General features: G+C 44.6%; 1 protein-coding gene and 2 long non-coding RNA genes across 4 annotated transcripts in view; 2 read left to right on the forward strand and 1 right to left on the reverse strand.

Moving 5' to 3' along the window:
* Nucleotides 1-21,996, forward strand: part of LOC137847051 (uncharacterized) — a 750,318-nt gene that overhangs the window by 274,016 nt on the left and 454,306 nt on the right. The window lies entirely within an intron of this gene.
* Nucleotides 1-21,996, reverse strand: part of LOC137847055 (uncharacterized) — a 310,848-nt gene that overhangs the window by 237,609 nt on the left and 51,243 nt on the right. The window lies entirely within an intron of this gene.
* The window catches only part of LOC137847024 (homer protein homolog 1-like), a 242,478-nt gene that overhangs the window by 211,508 nt on the left and 8,974 nt on the right, over nucleotides 1-21,996 (forward strand). For both annotated transcript variants that reach the window (XM_068665272.1, XM_068665273.1), the window contains 2 exons: nucleotides 8,614-8,724; nucleotides 15,732-15,812. In XM_068665272.1, the coding sequence (XP_068521373.1) occupies nucleotides 8,614-8,724; nucleotides 15,732-15,812 (192 nt within the window). The remainder of the gene's footprint in view (nucleotides 1-8,613; nucleotides 8,725-15,731; nucleotides 15,813-21,996) is intronic.

Consider the following 21,996-nt stretch of genomic DNA (forward strand, 5'->3'; position numbering starts at 1 on the left):
TTGCAGTAAGGAAGCAAGCCATCCTCACAGTGAGAATCCTAATCCACACAGAAGTTTTTTCAGCCATCCTCCTTCTATGCTTCCGTGCCATGTTCATAGCACAGCTGAACAAGGAACTTTTGCTGAGTCTCCGGGAGGAAAAGAGAGTTTATGTCCAGTGGAAGAGGGGACATGCAACTCAGGGGGAATACAAAGAAGTTGAGAGCATATGCAGAGAAAAAGTCAGGAAGGTCAAAGCCCAGCATGAGCTCAACCTGGCCACTATGGTTAAGGGTAATGAAAAATGCTTTTATAAATATATTAATGGCAAGAGGAGAGCCACGGTGAATCTCCATCCTTTACTGGGCACAAGAGGGAGCATGACTACTGAGGATAAGGAAAAGGCTGAGGTTCTCAATGCCTTCTGTACATATGTCTTTACTAGTCAGACCAGTTATCCTTGGGGTACTCAGCCTCCTGACCTGGAAGTCTGGGACGGGGAGCAGAAGAAACCCCCCACGATTCAAGTGGAAACAGAGACCTGCTGCTCCACCTATACTGTCACAAGTCCATGGGGCCAGATGGGATCCACCATGGTACTGAATCAGTTGGCGGATGTGATTGTTGGACCGCTTTCCATCATCTATCAGCAGTCATGGACATCTGGAGAGGTTCCAGATGACTGGAGACTTGCTGATGTGACACGCATCTATAAGAAGGGTTGTAAGGAGGATCCGGGGAACTACAGGTCTGTCAGCCTGGCCTCGGTTCCAGGAAAGGTTATGGACCGGGTCATGTTGAGTGCAATCACGCAGCATATGCGGGACAACCAGGGGATCAGGCCCAGCCAGCATGGCTTCATGAAAGGCAAGTCCTTCCTGACCAACCTCATCTCCTTCTATGATTGGGTGACCCACCTGGTGGATGAGGGAAAGGCTGTTGATATAGTCTACCTAGACTTCATCAAAGCCTTTGGCATGGTCTCCCACAGTTTTCTTCTGTGCTGGGTCCTGCGCTTTGGTCAGAATAACCCCATGTAATGCTACAAGCTTGGGACAGAGTGGCTGGAAAGTTGTGAAGACGAAGAGGATCACAGAATCATAGAATCATAGAATGGCTTGGGTTGCCACACATTAGATCAGGTTGGCCAAGGCCCCATGCAGCCTAGTCTTGAACACCTCCAGGGATGGGGCATCCATAACTTCTCTGAGCAACCTGTTCCAGTGCCTCACTACACTTACAGTGAAGAATTTCCTAATGTCTAATCTAAATATATCCTCTGTTGAGGAATTTTTGAAACAGCAAGGAGGCCATGACTTGCTGCAGCTGAGCAAACCAAGCTACCAGGACCAATATGAGGAGTTGGCGTAATAATGTTCTTCTATCGCCCAATTGAGGAATTAAAAATATTGTTGCAAGCAGCCGGCATTTCTTCAAGGACAAGGTCTACGTGACTGCTACAACAAGGGGGTTGTTTTCCTGCAGTTGTTTGTCTGAGTGCTTTTGAACAATAATCTTGTGTGAGATACTATCCGCCCCTGCTAAATTGCTATAAGAGTCAGGCTATTCGAGTAATAAAAGAGAGCATGATCTAACCGTATTGATGTGTGTCATGTCTTCGGCCATCCTTCCTGCAACAAATGGCGCCTGAACACAGTGGGACCCAGGACATTGGTGAACGAGCTGGACCTCAAAACTTCTACAGGAGAATGAAGGAGTCGGTGAAGACAGGGGGCGAGTAGTGCTGTGAGCCCAGAAGAGTGGCGGGAGGTAGGAGATCGCTTATGGGATAAGGTCATCTCAAGTGGAAAGCTGGATAAAGAAGTAAGTGGGATGTGATGGACAGTGATTAATGCACTGTGCGGTATGAAAGCCAAGCAGCAGGAGGTGATGGTGGCGGCACAAGCTCTAGCAGTACCTCCTGGGACTGACAGAATGCCTGGTGCAAAGTGCCACCAGCCCCACTGGCCGCCCCGCTGTCAGCTCCGGGCACCCGCCCACCTGCTCCGCCACCAGCTGCTGCGTTTCTCCAGTTTGAGCGCCCACACGCACGCATTGGGCGCTGCCATGTTCCGCCTGCTGCTGCGACCGGGCCCGCCGCCCCGCGGGCCCCCGCTCGCCGCCACCGCCACCGCCGCTTTCCCCCCGCCACCCCCCTCCCTCGGGCCGGCCCCCCCCGCAGCCCGTCGTCCCCTCTGCGGAACGCCGCCAGCAGCTCGGCCAAGGATGTGGGTGGATCCCCTGAAAAGGCAGCCACAGATCTCAGCAGTGAAAACAAGAAACTCAGTAATTCCCAGCAGCTGAAAAAAGTTTTCAAAGAGCGTGGTGCTGTAGGGGTTTCATTCCATGTTGGAATTTCATTAGTAATTCTAGGAATCTTCTACCTGGCTGTGTCAAGTGGTGTGGATATAACTGGAGTTCTCTTCAAACTTGGTTTCAGTGAATCATAGAATCACAGTCATCTAGGTTGGAGGAGACCTCCAGGATCACCTGGTCCAACATCTAACCTAACACTAACAGGTCCTCCACTAAACCATAAATCGTTGCAATCTAAAAGGGCTGCGGGTACAGGCACATTTCTGTTGGCATATGCTATTCACAAATTGTTTGCTCCAGGCCCCAGAGCAGAAGTCCCCTGCAGCCTGTGGTGAGGACCATGGTGAAGCAGGCTGTCCCCCTGCAGCCCATGGAGTACCACGGTGGAGCAGGGTTGCACGCTGAAGCCCATGGAGGAGACCACAGTGGAGCAGGTGGACCTGCACTGATGGAGTCTGTGGCCTGTGGAGGACCCCCGCCCAAGCAGATTCTGGGACTTGTAGCCCGTGGAGAGGAGCCCACACAAGAGCAGGTGACCTGGCAGGAGCTGCTGCCCATGGAGGACCCAGGTTGGAGCAGTTTGCTCCTGATGGATGGACCCTGTGGTACGGACCCATATCTGGAGCAGTTCTTGAAAAGCTGCTGCCTATGGGAAGCCTACACAGGATAAGTTTGGGAAGGACTGCAACCTGTGTGAGGGACCCCACGTTGGAGCAGGGCAAGAGAGTGACTGAGAAGGATCAGCGGAGACGAAGTGCTATAGACTGACTGCAACCCCCATTCCCCTGTTCCCCTGCAATGTTTGAGGGGAGGAGATGGAAGAGGGTGGATGGGGTGAAGGCATTTTTGATCTCTTTCCTTTGTGCCTCACTTCTCTAGCTTGTTAGTAATAGGCAATAAATCTTACTGTCTCCCTATGCTGAGTCTGTTTTGCCCATCACAATAATTGTTGAGCGATCTTCCCATCCTTATCTCATCCATTGAGCCCTTTGCATCGTATTTTCTTCCCCTTTCCCTCTGAGGAGGGGGAGTGAGAAAGCGGATGAGGTGGAGCTCTGCTGCCCACCTGAGTAAAACCACCACAACCCGAGATTGCCTCCAACCTTCACATCACCCATAAGTCCTTCTCTATTTATGAGCAAAAGGTCCAGCAGGGCACGGTCCCTAGTTGGCACATTCACCAACTGTCAGGAAGTTGTCTTCCACATGCTCTAGAAACTCACATTCATAAAATTCCATTGAATGTCAAAGGACCAATTGGGAATGACTGTAGCGTATTGCTGTTAGGTCAGTCAAGTACAACTTTGACCGGATTGTTTGTTTTGCTGAGGATAATTGATACCAATTATAATGGACAAAAAAAAAAAAAAGATGCGGAGAGACGCGGGACGCGGTGAGATGCAGGACGCGGAGAGATGCGGAACAGACGCAGAGAGACATGGGACGCGGTGAGACGCGGAACGCAATATTGTATCAGACTCTCAGTATGCTGAGCAGGACCAGTTTGGGTGCCAAGCCTAGTTGTGGAGGCTGCCCAAGATATCTCGAGGGATGGGGAAGTTGCTGATGGTGATTCTAATACTGCCAGCAGGGCTTGCGCCTGTGATCAAGATCGAGCCACAACAAAATCTGTGGGTGACATGGGTGTGAGGACTTTAAGGGATTGTGCTATATGAACCTCTCTGATCACAGTGAGTCAATTCACAAATCCATTAACTTTCCTGAAGGAGCACACGGGAAAGACTCAACATGATATTAGTCCTTTCGATCAATGGCTCGCTGATTTGTTTTGGACGATGCCTAGATGGTTACTGGGATTAATCAAAGAGGGATTAAGTCTTCTGCTTCTTGTGGTGTTAATCATCATTGTGTGTTGTGTTGTGATAAATGTGGTTAAAAAGTTACTTGCAAAACTGTTATATAGCGATGGGGTGATGGTTGGACCAGATGATCTTGGAGGTCTTTTCCTTAATGATTCTATGATTCTAACACCTAATTGGAATTTGCCGTGCTGCAACTCTCATCTGTTGCCATTTCAGAAGAAAAAAAAATTCTATCCAGAACAAAATTTGTTGAAGAAAGGTGAATAGATTGGATTTTTAGAAATACTTGTGGACAAGTTGATTTCAAGGAGGAACAAAGTTTGCATGTTCATTTGCCGTGTAGCTGTTTTTTTCTATGCAAAAATTGGCTGTCACAGCATCTTGCCCACTGGAAAAGAAGAATGTGAATATGTATGCATTAGAAGAGTATACTCACTTATAAGATCAAAAATTGTACAAAATAGGCCAGCCTCTAAAATGAAGAATTGTACTTCCACCACTAGCTGCTAAGTTTAGTACAATTTAATAATATATTATGTGGTTTGTATATAATGTAATTGCAGTATTCACTCCTTATGCACTTTAGGTATATACACACATTTTGGTGCCGGAGTCATCTATCTGCAAGCCACGTCAGATTTCTTTGTCAAGTGTGGTGTGTGGGGGGAAGTAATACATATTGCTTAGTAAACTTTAGCTTATTATTTCTATCTTTAGTTCCCTCTTTATATAAATAGCATTATAAACGGCCTTATTTACATAAATAGGTTGCTTTTTAATCAATAAAGTAATATTTTTTTCTGCTAATACTATTTATTAGTTGACTTCTTATGGCAGTTTTTTTCACAGTTTGAACTTTGTCATGTTTAATTTATAAACATCCTTTGATTTTACATTATATCGTACCCTTCTATTTTCCATTATTCTCATTCACTGTGATAAAATGGGTCTTTTGACTCATGCGGTATTCATTGTAAACTTTGCTTTTTAACGTGTTTTAAATTATTTTAAACCCAACATTTTTTATTCTATAATTGTTATCAAATTTTACTTAAATAGATTTTTGTGTGTATCATAGTTTACAGGGACTTCCCCTGATAGCCAGGACTGATGATAAATGATTGAAAGGGGCTCGCTGAGCACTTTCCCCAACTCCCTCAGTACCCTCAGGTGAATCCCATCTGACCCCCATAGACTTGCAGATATCTAAGTGGTATAGCAGGTTGCTAACCATTTCCTTGTGGGTTACGATGACTTCATTCTGCTCCCCATCCCTATCTACCATCTCAGGGGTCTGAGTACCTGGAGAACAATGGTCTTGCTGCTAAAGACTGAGGCAAAGAAGGCATTAAGTACCTCAGCCTTTTCCTCATCTCTTGTTGTCTTCCACATGCTCTAGAAACTTCCTAGACTGTTTCCTCTACTGTATTGTATTTCTAGCAGACATTTGGTAAGTTGAAGTCCTCCATGAGAACAAGGGCTAGTGGTTGCGAGACTTCTCCCAGCTGTTTGTAGAATATTTTGTCTGCCTCTTTGGCCTGGTTAGGCGGTATTTAACAGATGCCCACCAGGACATCTGCCTCTTTGTCCTTCCCCTTGATTCTTACCCATAAACATTCAACCCTGTCATTGCCATTATTAATCTCTATTATTAATATTAAAGAAAGATTTCCCTTTTTGGAGGTTACCATATAATGTTCCACTCTTTCGCAACAGGTAGGAGAGGGTTTGACCCTGGGTTCACAGAGGCTTCTGCCTCTAACTCAAGATAGTTCAGCAGAAAAACTTGGAAATATTTAACAGGTTAAACTTCAGAAAGGGTGAAGGTGGATGAGGTTGACAGTTCCAGCAAAATTTAGGATTGAACTAGAGCTCAACAGTGGCAGAATTTGTGCTGTGCCCAGGGCAGGAATATAAGAACATGCACACAAGTGTGGCAGCTTTGTTGGAAGGTGAAGTATTCTTGACTGGACAAGACCCTACGCAATCAAATGTGGCTTCAAAATTGACTCTATTTTGAGCAGGGGACCTGGACCAGATGACCACCAGAGTTTCCTTCCAGCTAAAATTATTCTTTGACTTCATGATTCCTGCTGTATATAGATGTTAGTTCAGACACTATTTAGACAGGTTTATCCAAATGGTTATGTTGCAATTCTGCTTGTTTTGAGAGAAGGAGTTAGGAGAATCTTATCAAGTAGCGATAGAGCGCTGACAGCATTAAACTAGGATGCTACTTAGTGTCTTTACTAGCTATGGTGCATTGTGCAAATTAACTAAAGCAAGAAGCCTTGGGCCCCTTACCAAGGTCAGTCTCCTAATAAGTGTGCGAGCCTATCTTAAGAAACTGGTGGAAACTGGACCTGCAGATGGACAAGAGCCAAGGAGCAACCGAGTCTGCACAAATACAAGAGGTCAACTAGCGGTGATGAGGAAGAGTCATCAATGTTCATCCCCACGACCCCCAACGATCACCACCAGAAGACACTGTGCAAGCGCAGATGGTAGAAGTTTATGGAAATGACTCCTTGGAACTAATTTTAATATGAAGCGGGGACAGGTTATGAATATGTATAGGAGCATTGTGAAACTTCATGCATATGTAACTCTTTACTGCATAAAACCAAGGCAAGTTGCCGCATCAGGTGTGCACAACTTTGGCAGGACTACCCCCTGTGCTGCCCAGCGCTGAATAAACATACCTACTTTACAATCTTACTGATTGTGGAGTCCGTTTTCCACAAGTCAGTTTGTGTAATTATAGTGGTGAATACTGTAACGGTCACAATTGGTAGCAGTCACAAAAAAAATATAAATAGATATATTTCTGTGTATTTTTAGCAAATTGAGAAAATGGTCTAAGATTGCAATCATAATGCTCAATGATATATAAAACTGAACAAACTGCAATTACTTTTTTCTGCCACAAGCACAGATATTCCTTTTTGGACAATTCCATCAAACAGAATAATTCTTGGTGTTGACATTCTCCTTTTCCCTAATCCCTAATTTCCTCTTATCCCTCCCAAAAATTGCTGTAATTTCAGTCTTTCCATTTGTAAGCCTGATATACAAAAATGTCTAATGACAGTTTTCCAGTAGAACAAGCTAGACTAGTCATGGCTGTTAGACAGGGGTAGTTCATGCCCTGTGACTCAGAAAGGAAAAGCTGATTGGAATTTTGTTTCAATTTTCTTGTATTTCATCTTGGCATTTGCTTGACTTCTCCCTGCACTTAGTAATCTACCTTTTGAGCTTACAAATAGTTCAGAGTCTGAAATTACTGGCATCACAGTGGCTTCACTGGCTAGACTACATTGATGGTAGAGGGTACCAACCTTGATTCCTTGTGACGTTCTTTTATCTAAGAAAGAAAATTGTCCTGGAGAATATATTCCCTCGGGGGCTATTTCTCTAAGGAAGTGAAATGGAGACCTAACAGTTTTCATTGAAGATTTGGGTAGCACAGAAATATATTTGAGGAGTTTGGGAGCCAGATTTGTTAATTTCTCTAGGTAGATGATGCACCTCTGTTGAAGACTATATACTAAGAATGATAGGCACATATCTTCTGGGGGGAAAAAAAAAAAAAGTTGTTTTTTTAAGTATTTTTAAATATTTTAACAGTTTGTTATTAATCAAAAATATTTTAGTGCAGATGTCCACATAGACATACAGTGTAAGAGTTCTCTAATATTTTGATATGTAATTTGATAGGTACACGAACAAAGACTTCTCTGCGTAGACTCTGTGTAGATGCAAGGGTTTTATTCTTTGGTGTATAAGCTATTTTTACATGACCATTTATTTGTGAATGACAGTATATTAACATTTCTTCAATTAAAAAAATAATAAAAAGAAAAGGGCATACCATTGCCAGGTATCTTATCTTATCTTACCTTATTGAAGTGCAGGTGGACAGTGTTTGCTGCCTGCTAATAAAGAGGAACTGCACAAATAAATATAAATTTTGCTATTAGCTGTTGGCTTTGAGAGGTAAGATTTGAAACTAGTAGTAAGAAGTTGGCAGTAGAGTTGATGCAGAGTCAGAAACTGAAGCTGTGAAATGTTAATTGAACTGCTACAAAGAAGTAGGTGAGCATTGTGGCTTAGTTGATTAAGATGGTGAAGCATTAAAAAGTGTCAAATGGAGAGGTTAGATCTGTGTTTAATCATCTAGACATTACTGTTTCTGAAATGGTAATTCAGCTTATTAAGTATAAATTTTAATTAATGTTATTTTCAGCCTGCAACACTTTAAATGTATTGTTTCCAAGATATTACAGTAACCATTAGACACCATGGCAACAATTCTATGCAAAACAATTTGTTAAGGGATTTTGTACTGACTTCATAAGAACACTTTCAACATTTTAATCAACATAAGTCACACAGAACTAAGGGTATATTTCAAATGCAGTTATTTATGCAAAAACTAACAGTGCCTTGAAACTGTTGCAATTAATTCTGCATGTGTTGCTTCTAATTTCAACAGGTAACTGAGCTAGAATGTGTAAGCAGTCAAGCCAATGTAGTCCACACACATAAAACAGAATTAAACCAGACAATACAGGAATTCGAATCTACATTGAAGAAAAAAGAAGAGGTATTTGCTAAAATTTATTCTTGGCTTTTCTGTTGCATCATTTCTAAAGGCATTTCAGTATTAATCTTGTTATGACTGGAACATACTGTGGCATTTCCTGTAGATGTTAAAAAGTAAAATCAATTTTTCAGCTTCTTTAAAATGATTGATATTTTTCCTTGTATATACTTGCATCAGTCCAATATAGTGCTGAGTATGTAAAGAACAGATTCTTTGCTTTTACTGAGCATCTCTCTGCAAAAGTAAGCCTGCATTGAGACACGTGGTTTCTTCAGAGCAATCATTACACTGATGCACTCCAACAAAGAAGAAAAGCAGTTGTAAACACACTTTCCCTTTTCTGGACAGTGGGGTTTGGAGCAAGAAATAGGTCAATGACTCTTTTTTTCATGCCAATCTGTCAGTTTTCAGGCCAATAAGTCGCCCCCATAGTCAAGTCAAAACAATGGAAACGGAAGTCATCTCGTTTAGTAAGGGAAGAAGCCTCTCCTAAGAAGGAGGGAGAAGAGGAAAAGGCAGGCACCTCTAAAGCAGAGCCATCACAAAAACAGCAGGAAGAAGAGATGGAAATCATAAAGGAATCAGAAATCACTCGATCCCTATCCCTGCATGAGTTGTGAGAAATACAAAAGGATTATGGTCGACACCCAAGTGAACACATCCTCACCTGGCTGCTCTGATGCTGGGATGTTGGGGCCAATAGCCAACAATTAGAAAGCAATGAAGCCAAGCAGCTGGGATCCCTCTCTAGAGAAAGGGTAATTGACAAAGTAATTGGGAGAGGGACACAGGTTCTCAGCCTCTGGAGGTGACTCCTGGCAGCTGTGAAAGAAAGGTATCCCCATAAGGAAGATATTGTATATCAAGTAGGCAAGTGGATCACTATGGAGAAAGGTCTCCAGCATCTGCGAGAATTAACTGTGCGGGAGATGATTTATAGTGATTTGGACAATGCCCAGACACCTTGAGATCCCGATGAAGTCCAGTGCACAACATCCATGTGGTGTAAATTGGTGCAGAGTGCACCATCATCACATGCCAGCAAACTGGCAGTAATTAACTGGGATGAGGGTATGGGACCAACAATGTATAAATCTGTCCTGCCAGCTTCAAAAATATGAAGACAATCTCTCTGCTCCAGTACAGGCCTGTGTCTTGGCTGTAGAAATGACTATTCCAAAGGCTTCACGACCCTGTAGAAAAAGCATCTCCCTCCTCATCCAGACGGAGTGATATTTCAGCCACTAAGAATCAGTATTTTCCTGCTGGAGGGAGAGAGCACCCAAGATGCACACCATGTGGAACGTTGTGGTTTTATCTATGTGACCACGGGGAAGATATAAGGAAGTTGCCGAGGTGGTAAAAAAAAGACTTGCCGAGGCAATCGGCTCTGGGGCAGACGCGTTCTGCAGTGGAGTGGGGAATCAGGACAGGCAGGGCTTTTTTTCCGGCATCGAGGCCACTCGAACCAGCCGAGGGAGCCACCAGGACCCGGCAGCCCTTGCGAGGGAGGCTGACGAAGCGTAGGTGGAGCCAGCAGCGCCCCCTCTACCCTGACGTTCAAAAACAGCCCCTAGGGAGCACAACCCCACCTTCCCAGGTGCCCTTACACAACAGGTTTGAGGCCCTGGAGTTTGAGAGACCGGTGGGTAAGGATGATGTAGTAGGTCTACCCAGGAGGATGCCCAGGGCGAGGAAGTTGACTCCACGGCTCAAGACTGCCTCCACCAAGAAAGGTAGAAGGGTAATCATTGTAGGCGACTCCCTTCTCAGGCAGGAAAAGGATGAGGTTGAGGGTCTGGACAATAGTCCGAACCCGGGAAGCAAACCTGCAAAGCGTGTCAGGATTGGTGGAAGTACTGAGCATATGGATCGGGGCCGGGCGGAGCACTGCATCACAACTGGTGCCACAAAAAAAGAACGGAGAATCTTAGTGATCAGAGACTCCTTGCTGAGGGGCACTGAGGCTCCCATTTGTCACCCAGATAACCTATCCAGAGAGGTGTGCTGTCTTCCTGGGGCATGTGTCAGAGACGTTAGGAAGGCTCTGCCACAGCTCATTAAACCGGAAGATTACTATCTTCTTGTTGTCATTCAGGTTGGATCCCGGGAAGCTGCAACTAGAAAAATGAGGAATATTAAAAAAGACTTTGCATCCCTGGGAAGGTTGTTGAAGGGATCAGGGGCGCAGGTAGTGTTCTCCTCTGTCCTCCCGCTGGGTGACCGGGACCCAGAAAGAAGAAGGAGAATGGGACAGGTGAACGACTAGCTGAGGGGGTGGTGTCTGGACCAAGGATTTGGGTATTTCGATCTTGGGCAGCCCTTTGAGAAGCTGGGTACGTGGGCTGCTGACCAACTCCAACTCAGTATGTGGGGCACAAGTGTGTTGGGGAGCAAACTCTCTGGGCTAATTACCAGGGCTTTAAACTCGGTTTAACAGGGGAAGGGAGGGGAGCTAAAAGTGACAGAGAAGGGCTGGGTGAAGTTGTCACTGCTGTCATTGTTGAAGATAGTAGGGAAAGACCTCTGAGTTGTCCCATAGGATCGTCCGAGGGCTCCTCAGAGAAGGTAATGATCCCGATACCCCATCTGGAATTTTCTTCTTCTTGCATCCCTCCAGGGGTAACTGTGCCTGTTGCTTCTCTAATGTGCCTGTATACCAATGCGCGGAGCATGGGAAATAAACAGGATGAGCTCGAGATCTGTGTTTGGTCGTGGGGCCATGATCTCGTTGCAATCACAGAGACGTGGTGGGACAGCTCGCATGACTGGAATGCTGTCATGGAGGGCTATGTCCTTTTTAGGAAAGACAGGCTGGGGAAGTGAGGGGGTGGGGTTGCCCTTTATGTGAGGGAACAATTAGAGTGTACCAGCTCCACCTGGGGGAGGGTGATGGACAAGTGGAGAGCTCGTGGGTGAGAATTAAGGGTCAGGCTGGTATTGGGGACACTGTTGTGGGAGTGTATTACAGGTCACCAGATCAGGAGGAGGAAGTCGATGAGGCCTTCTACAAGCAGCTAGTAGTAGCCTCACGATCACGGGCGCTGGTTCTCATGGGGGACTTCAGTTTGAGGAAAGGGGTGTTCCTGGACCTTGTCCTTACCAACAGGGATGGGCTTGTTAGGGATGTGAAGGTCGGGGGTAGCTTGGGATGCAGCAACCATGAGATGGTGGAGTTCAAATTGGAACTTGGTGGAAGTAAGGCTAAAAGCATGATTGCAACCCTGGACTTTCGGAGAGCCAACTTCGACCTCTTCTGGGACCTGCTTGGGAGTATCTCATGGGTTAGGTTGCTAGAAGGCAAGGGTGCATATTAGAGCTGGACTACATTTAACCAGCACTTCTTCCAAGCTCAGGATCAGTGCCTCCCTAAGAGTAGGAAATCGGGGAAGGGGGGCAGGAAACCTGCGTGGATGAGCAAGGAGCTCATCGACAAGATCAAAAGGAAGAGGAAGGTTTATGAAATGTGGAAAAGGGGCCTGTCCTCTTGGGAGGAGTATAGAAGTGTTGTCAGGGCCTGCAGGGACACAACAGGGAAGGCTAAAGCCCACCTAGAGATGAGGCTTGCAAAAGAGATAAAAGATAATAAGAAGGGTTTTTTAAAGTATGTAAACAGTAAAAGGAAGACTAGGGATAATGTGGGTCCCTTGCTGAACGAGGGGGCTGTCCTGGTAACGGGAGACGCCGAGAAGGTGGAGATACTGAATGCTTTCGTTGCTTCAGTCTTTTCTTCAAGGGCTCCCCGCTGGGACTCCTCAACCCTGGAGGGAGGAGAAAGAGTCTGGGAAGTGGAGATCAACCCCCTTGTTGACAAGGGAGTGGTTCGGGAGCGTCTGAGTGGGCTCAGTGCACGCAAATCCACGGGTCCCGATGGGATGCATCCACGTGTGCTAAGGGAGTTGGCAGAGGTGATTGCCGAACTGCTCTCTATCATCTCTTAAAGGTCCTGGAGAACAGGAGAGGTGCCTGAAGATTGGAGGATAGCCAATGTCACTCCGGACTTCAAGAAGGGCAAGGAGGAGGATCTGGGAAACTACAGGCCAGTCAGTCTCACCTCTGTCCCTGGGAAGGTGTTGGAACAGCTTGTTCTGGATGCCATCTCCAAGCAATTGGAAGAGAAGAAGGTCATGAGGAGTAGTCAGCATGGATTCACCAACCCAGGCAGCCTGCTCTAAGGAACCTGCTTTGGCAAGGGGGTTGGACCCGATGATCTTTCGAGGTCCCTTCCAACCCCTTCAGTTCTGTGATTCTGTGAAAATTATGAAGAAGATTATCCTAAGAGTTATTGAAGCGTAAATAGGGGACACCGCAGTCATTGGTTCCAGTCAACATGGGTTTACGAGGGGTAGGTCCTGTTTGACTAACTTAATTTCTTGTTATGATAAGATCACCCATCTAGTCGATCAAGGGAAACCAGCTGATGTGATCAGCTGATTGTGGATTTCGGTAAAGCTTTTAACACAGTTTCAACACAGTTTCCCATAGGATCCTACTGGACAAAATGTCCAGCAAACAGGTAAACAAAAACATCATACGATGGGTGAGCAGTTGGCTGATGGTCACGGCTCAAAGGGATGTGGTAAATGGGTCCACATCAGGCTGGTGGACAGTCCCTAGTGGGGTCCCTCAGGACTCCATTTTAGGGCCAGTCCTCTTCAATGTTTTTGGACATAGGACTAGAAGGTGTTTTGAGCAAATTTCCTGATGGCACTAAACTTGGAGGAATTCTGGACACTGTTCAGGGTGGAAAGGCCTTGCAGAGATCTGGACAGATTGGAGATCTGGGCCATCACCAACCGCATGAAGTTTAACAAGAGCAAGTGCCAGGTCCTGCACCTGGGACAGGGTAATCTTGCGAGGTCCCTTCCAATCCCTTCAGTTCTGTGATTCTCTGAAGCTGGATGGTGAACCTACTTCATCCCTAACTGCTCAGGTACATGAACTGAAAGGAAATACAGCAGCAAGAAGAGGGGCTCCTAAGAAAAATGCTGCTCCAGTGTCTGTTGGGCAGTTCCCCAGAGGCAGTAGAAGGGCTGACCCAGATCCCATTCGTGACCCTGATGAAGGGACCTCTGCTTCTCATTTGCAAGAATTAAGTGGCAGACACTCCAACCAGGACTAGAGGGGCCCTGCCTCTGGCCAGGTAGAGGAGAGGGATAACCGGATTTATTGGACTGTGTGGATCTGATGACCTGGCACATCGGAACCACAAGAATACAAAGCTCTAGTGGACACTGGCGCACAATGTACCTTAATGCCATCAGGCTACCAAGGGACAGAACTCATCTGTATCTCTGGAGTGACAGGGTGATCCCAACAACTAACTGTACTGGAAGCTGAAGTGAGTCTAACTGGGAACAGTGGCAAAAGCATCCCATTGTGACTGGCCCAGAGGCTCCATGCATCCTTGGCATAGACTATCTCAAGAGAGGGTACTTCAAGGATCCAAAAGGGTACCTGTGAGGTTTTGGCATAGCAACTTTGAGCACAGAGATTAGGCAGCTGTCTACCCTGCCTGGCCTTTCAGAAGACCCTTCTGTTGTAGGATTGCTGAAGGTTGAAGAACAACAGGTACCAATCGCTACCACAACTGTGCACCGGCGGCAATATTACACCAAGTGAGACTCCCAGATTGCCATCCATGAGTTGGTTCATCAGCTGGAGAGCCAAGGAGTGATCAGTAAGACTCGCTCACCCTTTAATAGTTCTATATGGCCAGTGCGAAAGTCTAATGGCGAGTGGAGGCTAATGGTGGACTATCGAGGCCTGAATGAAGTCACGCCACCACTGAGTGCTGCAGTGCCGGACATGCTAGAACTCCAGTACGAACTAGAGTCCAAGGTAGCCAAATGGTACGCCACAATTGATATTGCTAATGCATTTTTCTCTATCCCTTTGGCAGCAGCATGCAGGCCGCAGTTTGCTTTCACTTGGAGGGGCATCCAATACATTTGGAATCGACTGCCCCAGGGGTGGAAATGCAACCCTACCATTTGCCACGGACTGATCCAGTCTGCACTGGAACAAGGGAGATCTCCTGAACATCTGCAGTACATTGATGATATCCTCATGTGGGGCAACACCACAGAAGAAGTTTTTGAGAAAGGGAAGAAAATAATCCATATTCTCCTGAAAGCTGGTTTTGCCATTAAACAGAGTAAGGTCAAGGGACCTGCACAGGAAATCCAGTTCTTGGGGGTAAAATTGCAGGAAATGGAAGAACGTCTTTTCCAAACTGCCACATATTTAAGCGATTAGCTTCACATTGGTATTGTTTCCTGTTTTGATCCCTTCCCCTTTTGAATTATGAAGATGCAAAGAAATCCTTTTCAAAAGGATTTCTGGGAGGTAAATATGCCCTTCCGGGAAAAAGTATTTATTAGCTTTAAGTTTGATACCTTTTAGTTTCATTAACTCTTGAAATAATCTAAGAAAATATTTATCTTCCATTCTTTATTTTATATATAATGCTATTTTTATACCTTATTACTGTACTCTTGGTGTATTAAAGATATATTTCTTTTTGAATCCTTTTTCAGAAACCAGTGGTCAAATCAGGTAATTTCTGATGCTCAGCCCTGCTGCTAGTGACATGATAAGCAGCTCACAGATGAACATTGTATTTTTATCTTGAAAAAAAAATGAAGAAGGCTGGATTAAAATAGAACTTAAAGCATAAGATTGTTTCTCTATTTACAGGGACCCTTGATTTTCCAGGAGAAAAAAATATTTCAGATCTTTTGTACTGGAAAGATGCTTGCACTTTTATAACAAATAAAATACTTATCTGTATTGTTTATTCACAGTGGAAATGCTGTTTTGGAACTGTGATTCAATAATACTGGGAGCAGGGCTTAAACTTCATGTGCTATGATGTACAGTAGCCAATTGCCACTTTTCATTTTATTGCAATGGCTTTCTCTGAGAGAAGCAGCAGCAGCCAGATTACCTGCACTGACTCTGAGCCAGGTAATGTGTTGCTAAAGAATTTTTTTCTTCTCCCTCAGGAAATAGAAAGATTGAAACAAGAAATTGACAGTTCCAGAGATCTCCAGGCACAGAGGGGTTCTTTGACTCAGAAGTTACAGGTGAGTTATAGTGCATCGTCTTAATTTAGATAGAATGTCAAAATTATCTTCAAGTAAGCAGTTCACAGCACCTTGTGCTATATATTTATTGAATCTGATAGATAAGTATATAGGTTAGATTGCATGCTACCTCCCTGAGCAGCCTGTTCCAGAGCTCCGTCACCCTCACCGTGAAGAAATTCTTTCGCATGTTGGTGCAGAACTTCCTGGGCTCTATCTTGTGACCATTACTCCTTGTGCTGTCCCTGCAAACCACTGAAAAGAGGTTGGCCAAATCCCTCCATCTCCCACACCTCAGGTATTTATACACATTGATGAGATCCCCTCTCAGTCTTCTTTTCTCCAGGCTGAACAGACCCAGGTCTCTCAGCCTTTCCTCATAAGGAAGATGCTCCAGGCCCCGTATCATCTTTGTGGCCCTCTGCTGGACTCTTTCCAGGACTCTTTCCTGTCTTTTTTGTAACGGGGAACCCAGAACTGGAAATGACCCAAATTTCATCTAGGACTCCACAGAGTACTTTGGGGCTAGCAGATGTCCTTCATAGATACATATTCTGGACAGTTATGGTCCCATTTTCACAGCAGTATCTTCTCATAGGTCTTGTGTGCCATTGAACTGTCAGGTTCTATATCATCATGTTGGGATAAGTCTGTATTCAGCTTCTAAACATTCTCTGGTAAAGTAAAAGTTAAAGCATTATTGTGTAATACAGACTTTAAAAACAGAATATGACATTTTCTTGGAATTATTTAGAATCACTGTGGTTTTATTGTGTGTTTTTTCATTACTTTTTCTTTATTTTGTATATACCCTCCCTTGCTATGTCTGAGCTACTGACCAGCCAGCACAGAGAATCCTGCCTTGGGAAGCACCAGCCTTCTGAATGAGGCTGCCTCAGTGCTTAGATAGGTTTAAACTCTGAATTCAGACTTCAGAGATAAGTTTAGATAATACTGGAAACTGAGGCATTAAATAGTTCCAAATACAAAGTGCTGAAAAGTCACTCTCACTGTTCTGCATCTCAACCTAAATCACCCTAAAAGCAAGCCTTGTCTGGCTATCCTCAGCTTAAAAATCACTAAGCAGGTATTCTTTTAAATGCATTATATGAATTGGAACTTCCTTGAATCTCATTTTAACCTACAGAATAAACAACATAAGATCAAAGTAAGTTTATTATTTGTTCCCCATTCTTGCATCAAATTATTTGTAAAAAGTACGTTATTATGGTGCTTCTTTAAAGATTTTGAGTACATCTGAGCTTGCCTGTTCCACTATTCCAAAAATTGTTGTTGGCTTTAGACTAAGCATGGGAGCCCTCAGCTGAAAAGGAAATTGAGAAGCTCAAAAAGTTTCTCAGGGCCCTTGACGCTTAATAATTTAATTACCAATGTTGAGAAGACATATCAATGAATCATGATCAGTGTGACTCTCGCTGTAAATCAGGATATCTTCATTACTATATAGCTGATTCCTAAATATAGCTGTTTTGTATGGTTTGAATATTTTATTCTGATCTTTGCTGAATTCCAGAAGAGATTATTACAGTGACTAACAATGGAGGGGGTTAGAGGGAAATGCTTTATGCTGGATATGGAAGGAAGTTCCTACATCTAATCTAAAGCTTTTGTTTTGTTTTGTTTTTTACCTGTGTGCTCTTGCCCTAACAGCTCACAGCAGAACAATTCCTAAATTTAAGAGCATTTGAGGAGGACCTGAAAGATGTTCAGGGCTAGATACAGGCCAGCAGGCTGCTCTTCAGACCCAGCTGGTGTCCATGTTGTGAAATAAAACCATATACATATCCATGCATTTGTTCCAAAGTGATCTCTTTCATCACTGGCTTCCCTAGTTAGAGAAATTAATTTATCTGGATTAAGAGCAGTGGCAAGGAGACTTCCTAGAGCACATGAGTTTGGTGAGTAGAAGAGGAACAGTGACAGGAGAAGCAGAAAGTGTGAGCAACCACTTTTGTGTGAGCTACAGAAAGGACTGTGTCATTCCTGCAGAGCTGAGAGGGCCCTGAATTCCCTTTTATTTTTTTTTTTTTTTTTTGTCCTATACACAGTCACTCAGCTTCAGAGGGTCTTAAATCCATGCAGTCATTACACAGTTTAGTACTTGTCAATACTTGGTTTGGAGGGCAGAGTAGGCCCAATGGAAGAGAGCCTACAGCAATTACAGATTGGGTTATAATCAGCTATCTTGTTCGTTATAGCAACTGTGAAGTAGCTAATAATTACGTTAGCATGCATACATTTTAATTTATATTGTTTCTACAAATACTCTTTTTCAGTTAGTTTCCTTTAATCATTTGGCAACTATGTTATTCACTGTTAAACAGATTAAAATAATTATTCTCTTAATTCTGGCAGCAAGGGCTAATTTTTGTTCTCAGCTGTGCTGTTCAATACTGGTGGCCAAAACTCTGTAATATTTGTCCATTTACAAACAAGAAGTAAGTGAGGTATTCCAGTTCTGAGGAGATGAGGTCTGCACCCCAGCCCTATCACCACTCATGAGGGTTGTGGCCCTGAGCTCTCCTTTACAATTCCCCTGTCATCTTCTTCTCCTTTACAATTTGCTCTGTCTTCTCCACCTGCACTGCCTCTGGGGGTCCCATAGCTCTCTCACCCAATGGAGCTGGGAGATGACGTTGAGCACTGGCCACATTGCCCCATTCTTCCTCTGCCTAGAGGTGTAACAGCCAATTGACAAAGCAATCATGCTTGTCGCAGATGGAAATATGTTTTAGACAATGGGCTTTGACACAAAGCTTCTTTTTTTTCCCTGTTACTCTTGACTTCTCAAATACATATTACATATGGGTCAGGTTGTTTCTTATGATTCACAGAGATCACTCCAGTGTAAACATGAATATACTTGTTAGCTTCAAGGGAGACAGAAGGCTAATAATAAAAACAGTGGGAGTGTGGGAGGGCAGAAAGAAGAGTCACTTGTGCTGGGAGGAAGGACTGCTGCAGGATGCCAAGCAGCTCTCTCTATGGCTGTGCGTGAAACAAACGGTTGTAAAAACTCAGAGGAGCTGTTAAAGCTTTGTGACACAAAGCCACTGTAAAGGTAAACAGTGTTTAAAAAAATATTAGTGTACATAAATACTAATTGACCATGCACTTTTCCAGAAAATGGCTGCTCAGGGTATATGGTGTACTAAGTACACTGTCCCAGTGCTGCCTTTGAAAGGGTTTTCATAGCTGAAATTATGAAATTCTGCATGAATTTGAGCCATACAATGAATGAGACAAAGAACAATTTGCTATTCCAGAGCCACATCACTGTTATACGCATATATTACATACATATATATTATATGTTATATAATTATAATGATATAAGATAGGGCACCCAGTTCGCACGAGGCAAAACAGCTATAACCTCTCCTCCTATTAATACACAAGCCAGAGATGGTGGTGGTCCCAGCCTGGAGTGCTCTCCACAAGCTGCTTGGCATGAGGCAGAGTGACTCTGTGCTGTTACTTGTAGCGGTTTGGGGATTTCTCTTCCACATAAAAGAGAGAGAGAGATGAGCTTGCTTGTGGTCAGATCCCATGCGCTATTGCTGCTCCATCTTTCCAGCAACTGTATTGGAACAGCTTGACTGTACAGCACTAATAGCTCTTATGTTTTCTATTGTGCCATGGACCTTGCAGTTAGGTGCCCCAGGGCATAGAGCAGTGAGACAAGATACTTAGCTTGCACTTGTATGATTTAAATGATATAATTCATTTCACCTTGACATCAGTCTTGCTAATTTTTATTTCAGTCTTAACATTCAGTACAATGGTGGTTTTACCGTGCTAGGCAGCTAAACACCACAACCGCTCTCTCACTCCCCCTCCTTAGATGAGGAGGGGAAGAAGTAAAGTAAAGAACAACTCATGGGTTGAGATAAGGATAATTTAATTAAAGGAAAAAAAAAAAAGATTTATTAAGGTAAGTTTATTATTAACTAAACAATTTAACTAAAGGGAAAGAAAAAAAAAAGGAAAGGGGAAAAGACAGGGAGAAAGGGAAAAAAATAATAATAAAGGCTATGTGGAAATGCAGAGGAAATAAATTACTCTCTACTTCCCACAAATGAGCGATGATTGACCATGTCCTTGAAGCATAGCCTGAATGCACATAGCCGGTGTTTGGGAGGAGGACCGACGTTTTCACAATGAGAGCCCACCCCTCCCCTCTTCTTCCTGTTTCCACCTTTTATTGCTGAGTGTGACATCATATGGTATGGAATACCCCTTTGGTTGGTTTAGGTCAGCTGCCCTGGTGATGTTTTTTTCCTCACTTTTTGCCCACCCCCTAGAAGGGTTAGAGAGAGTCCCGATGCTGTGCCAGCACTGCTCAGCAGTAAGCACAACATTGGTGTGATACCAGTGCTGTTCCAGCTACAAGTGCAGAGCACAGCACTGTATGGGCTGCTGCAGGGAAAGTTAACATCCCAGCCAGACCCAGTACATACAACAAGTGATATAATGTGGGAAAGAAGTAAGGCGGTAATCCTCCATCCATAAACCAGTGTTCTGGATGAGCTGCTGTATGAGACCATTTAATAGGGTCTATGTCCTTGAGCAATTCATGAAGTCTAAATAAGGGGATGTTTGAACTTAATTAATCCTTTGAGAAGCTATTTTCAGTAGGTGGCATATTTCTGAATGATAGAAATGATAGAAACATAGAATCATAAAGGTTGGAAAAGACAGAATCACACAGAATCACAGAATCACAGAATTGTCTAGGTTGGAAGAGACCTCAAGATCATCGAGTCCAACCTCTGACCTAACACTAACAAGTCCTCCACTAAAACATATCGCTAAGTTCAACATCTAAACATCTTTTAAAGACCTCCAGGGATGGTGACTCCACCACTTCCCTGGGCAGCCCATTCCAATGCCTAACAACCCTCTCAGTAAAGAAGTTCTTCCTAATATCCAACCTAAAACTCCCCTTGTGCAACTTTAGCTCGTTCCCCCTCGTCCTGTCACCCTGCACATGGGAGAACAGACCAAACCCCACCTCACTACAGCCTCCTTTAATGTACTTATAAAGAGCGATAAGGTTGCCCCTGAGCCTTCTCTTCTCCAGGCTGAACAAACCCAGCTCCCTCAGCTGCTCCTCGTAGGACTTGTTCTCCAGACCTCTCACCAGCTTCGTTGCCCTCCTCTAGACTCGCTCAAGCACAAGATGTCCTTCTTGTAGCGAGGGGCCCAAAAGTGAACACAGTACTTGAGGTGTGGCCTCAACAGAGCCGAGTACAGGGGGACAATCACTTCCCTAGCCCTGCTGGTCACACTGCTTCTTATGCAAGCCAGGATGCTGTTGGCCTTCTTGGCCACCTGAGCACACTGCTGGCTCATATTCAGCCGACTATCAACCAATACTCCCAGGTCCTTCTCCACCAGGCAGCTTTCCAACCACTCATCTCCCTGCCTGTAGTGCTGCTTGGGGTTATTGCGCCCCAGGTGCAGGACCTGGCACTTGGCCTTGTTGAACTTCATACAGCTGACCTCAGCCCATTGGTCCAGCCTATCCAGATCCTCCTGCAGAGCCTTCCTACCCTCGAGCAGATCGACACACCCACCTAACTTGGTGTCATCTGCAAACTTACTGAGGGTGCACTCGATCCCCTCATCCAGATCATCGATAAAGATATTAAAGAGGACTGGCCCCAGTACTGAGCCCTGGGGAACGCCACTAGTGACTGGCCTCCAACTGGATTTGACTCCATTCACCACAACTTTTTGGGCCCTCCAGGATCATCTGGTCCAACCATCCTCCTAACACCAATATCAGCCACTAAACCATGTCCCTGTGCACCAGGTCTAACCTTTCTTTAAACACCCCCCAGGACGGTGAATCCACCACCTCCCTGAGCAACCCCTTCCAATGCCTGACTGCTCTCTCTAAGAAGAAATGTCTCCTAATTTCCAACCTAAACCTCCCCTGGTGCAGCTTTAGGCCATTCCCTCTAGTCCTGTCACTGGTTATCTGTGAGAAGAGGCTGACCCCCAGCTCCCCACAACATCCTTTCAGGTGACTGTAGAGAGCAAATAAGGTCTCCCCTGAGCCTCCTCTTCTCCAGACTAAATAACCCCAGCTCCCTCAGCCACTCCTCCTAAGACTTGTGTTCCAGGCCCTTCACCAGCTTTGTAGACCTTCTCTGGA

This window comes from Anas acuta, chromosome W, assembly GCF_963932015.1.
Source record: "Anas acuta chromosome W, bAnaAcu1.1, whole genome shotgun sequence".
In the NCBI taxonomy this organism is placed as follows: Eukaryota; Metazoa; Chordata; class Aves; order Anseriformes; family Anatidae; genus Anas; species Anas acuta.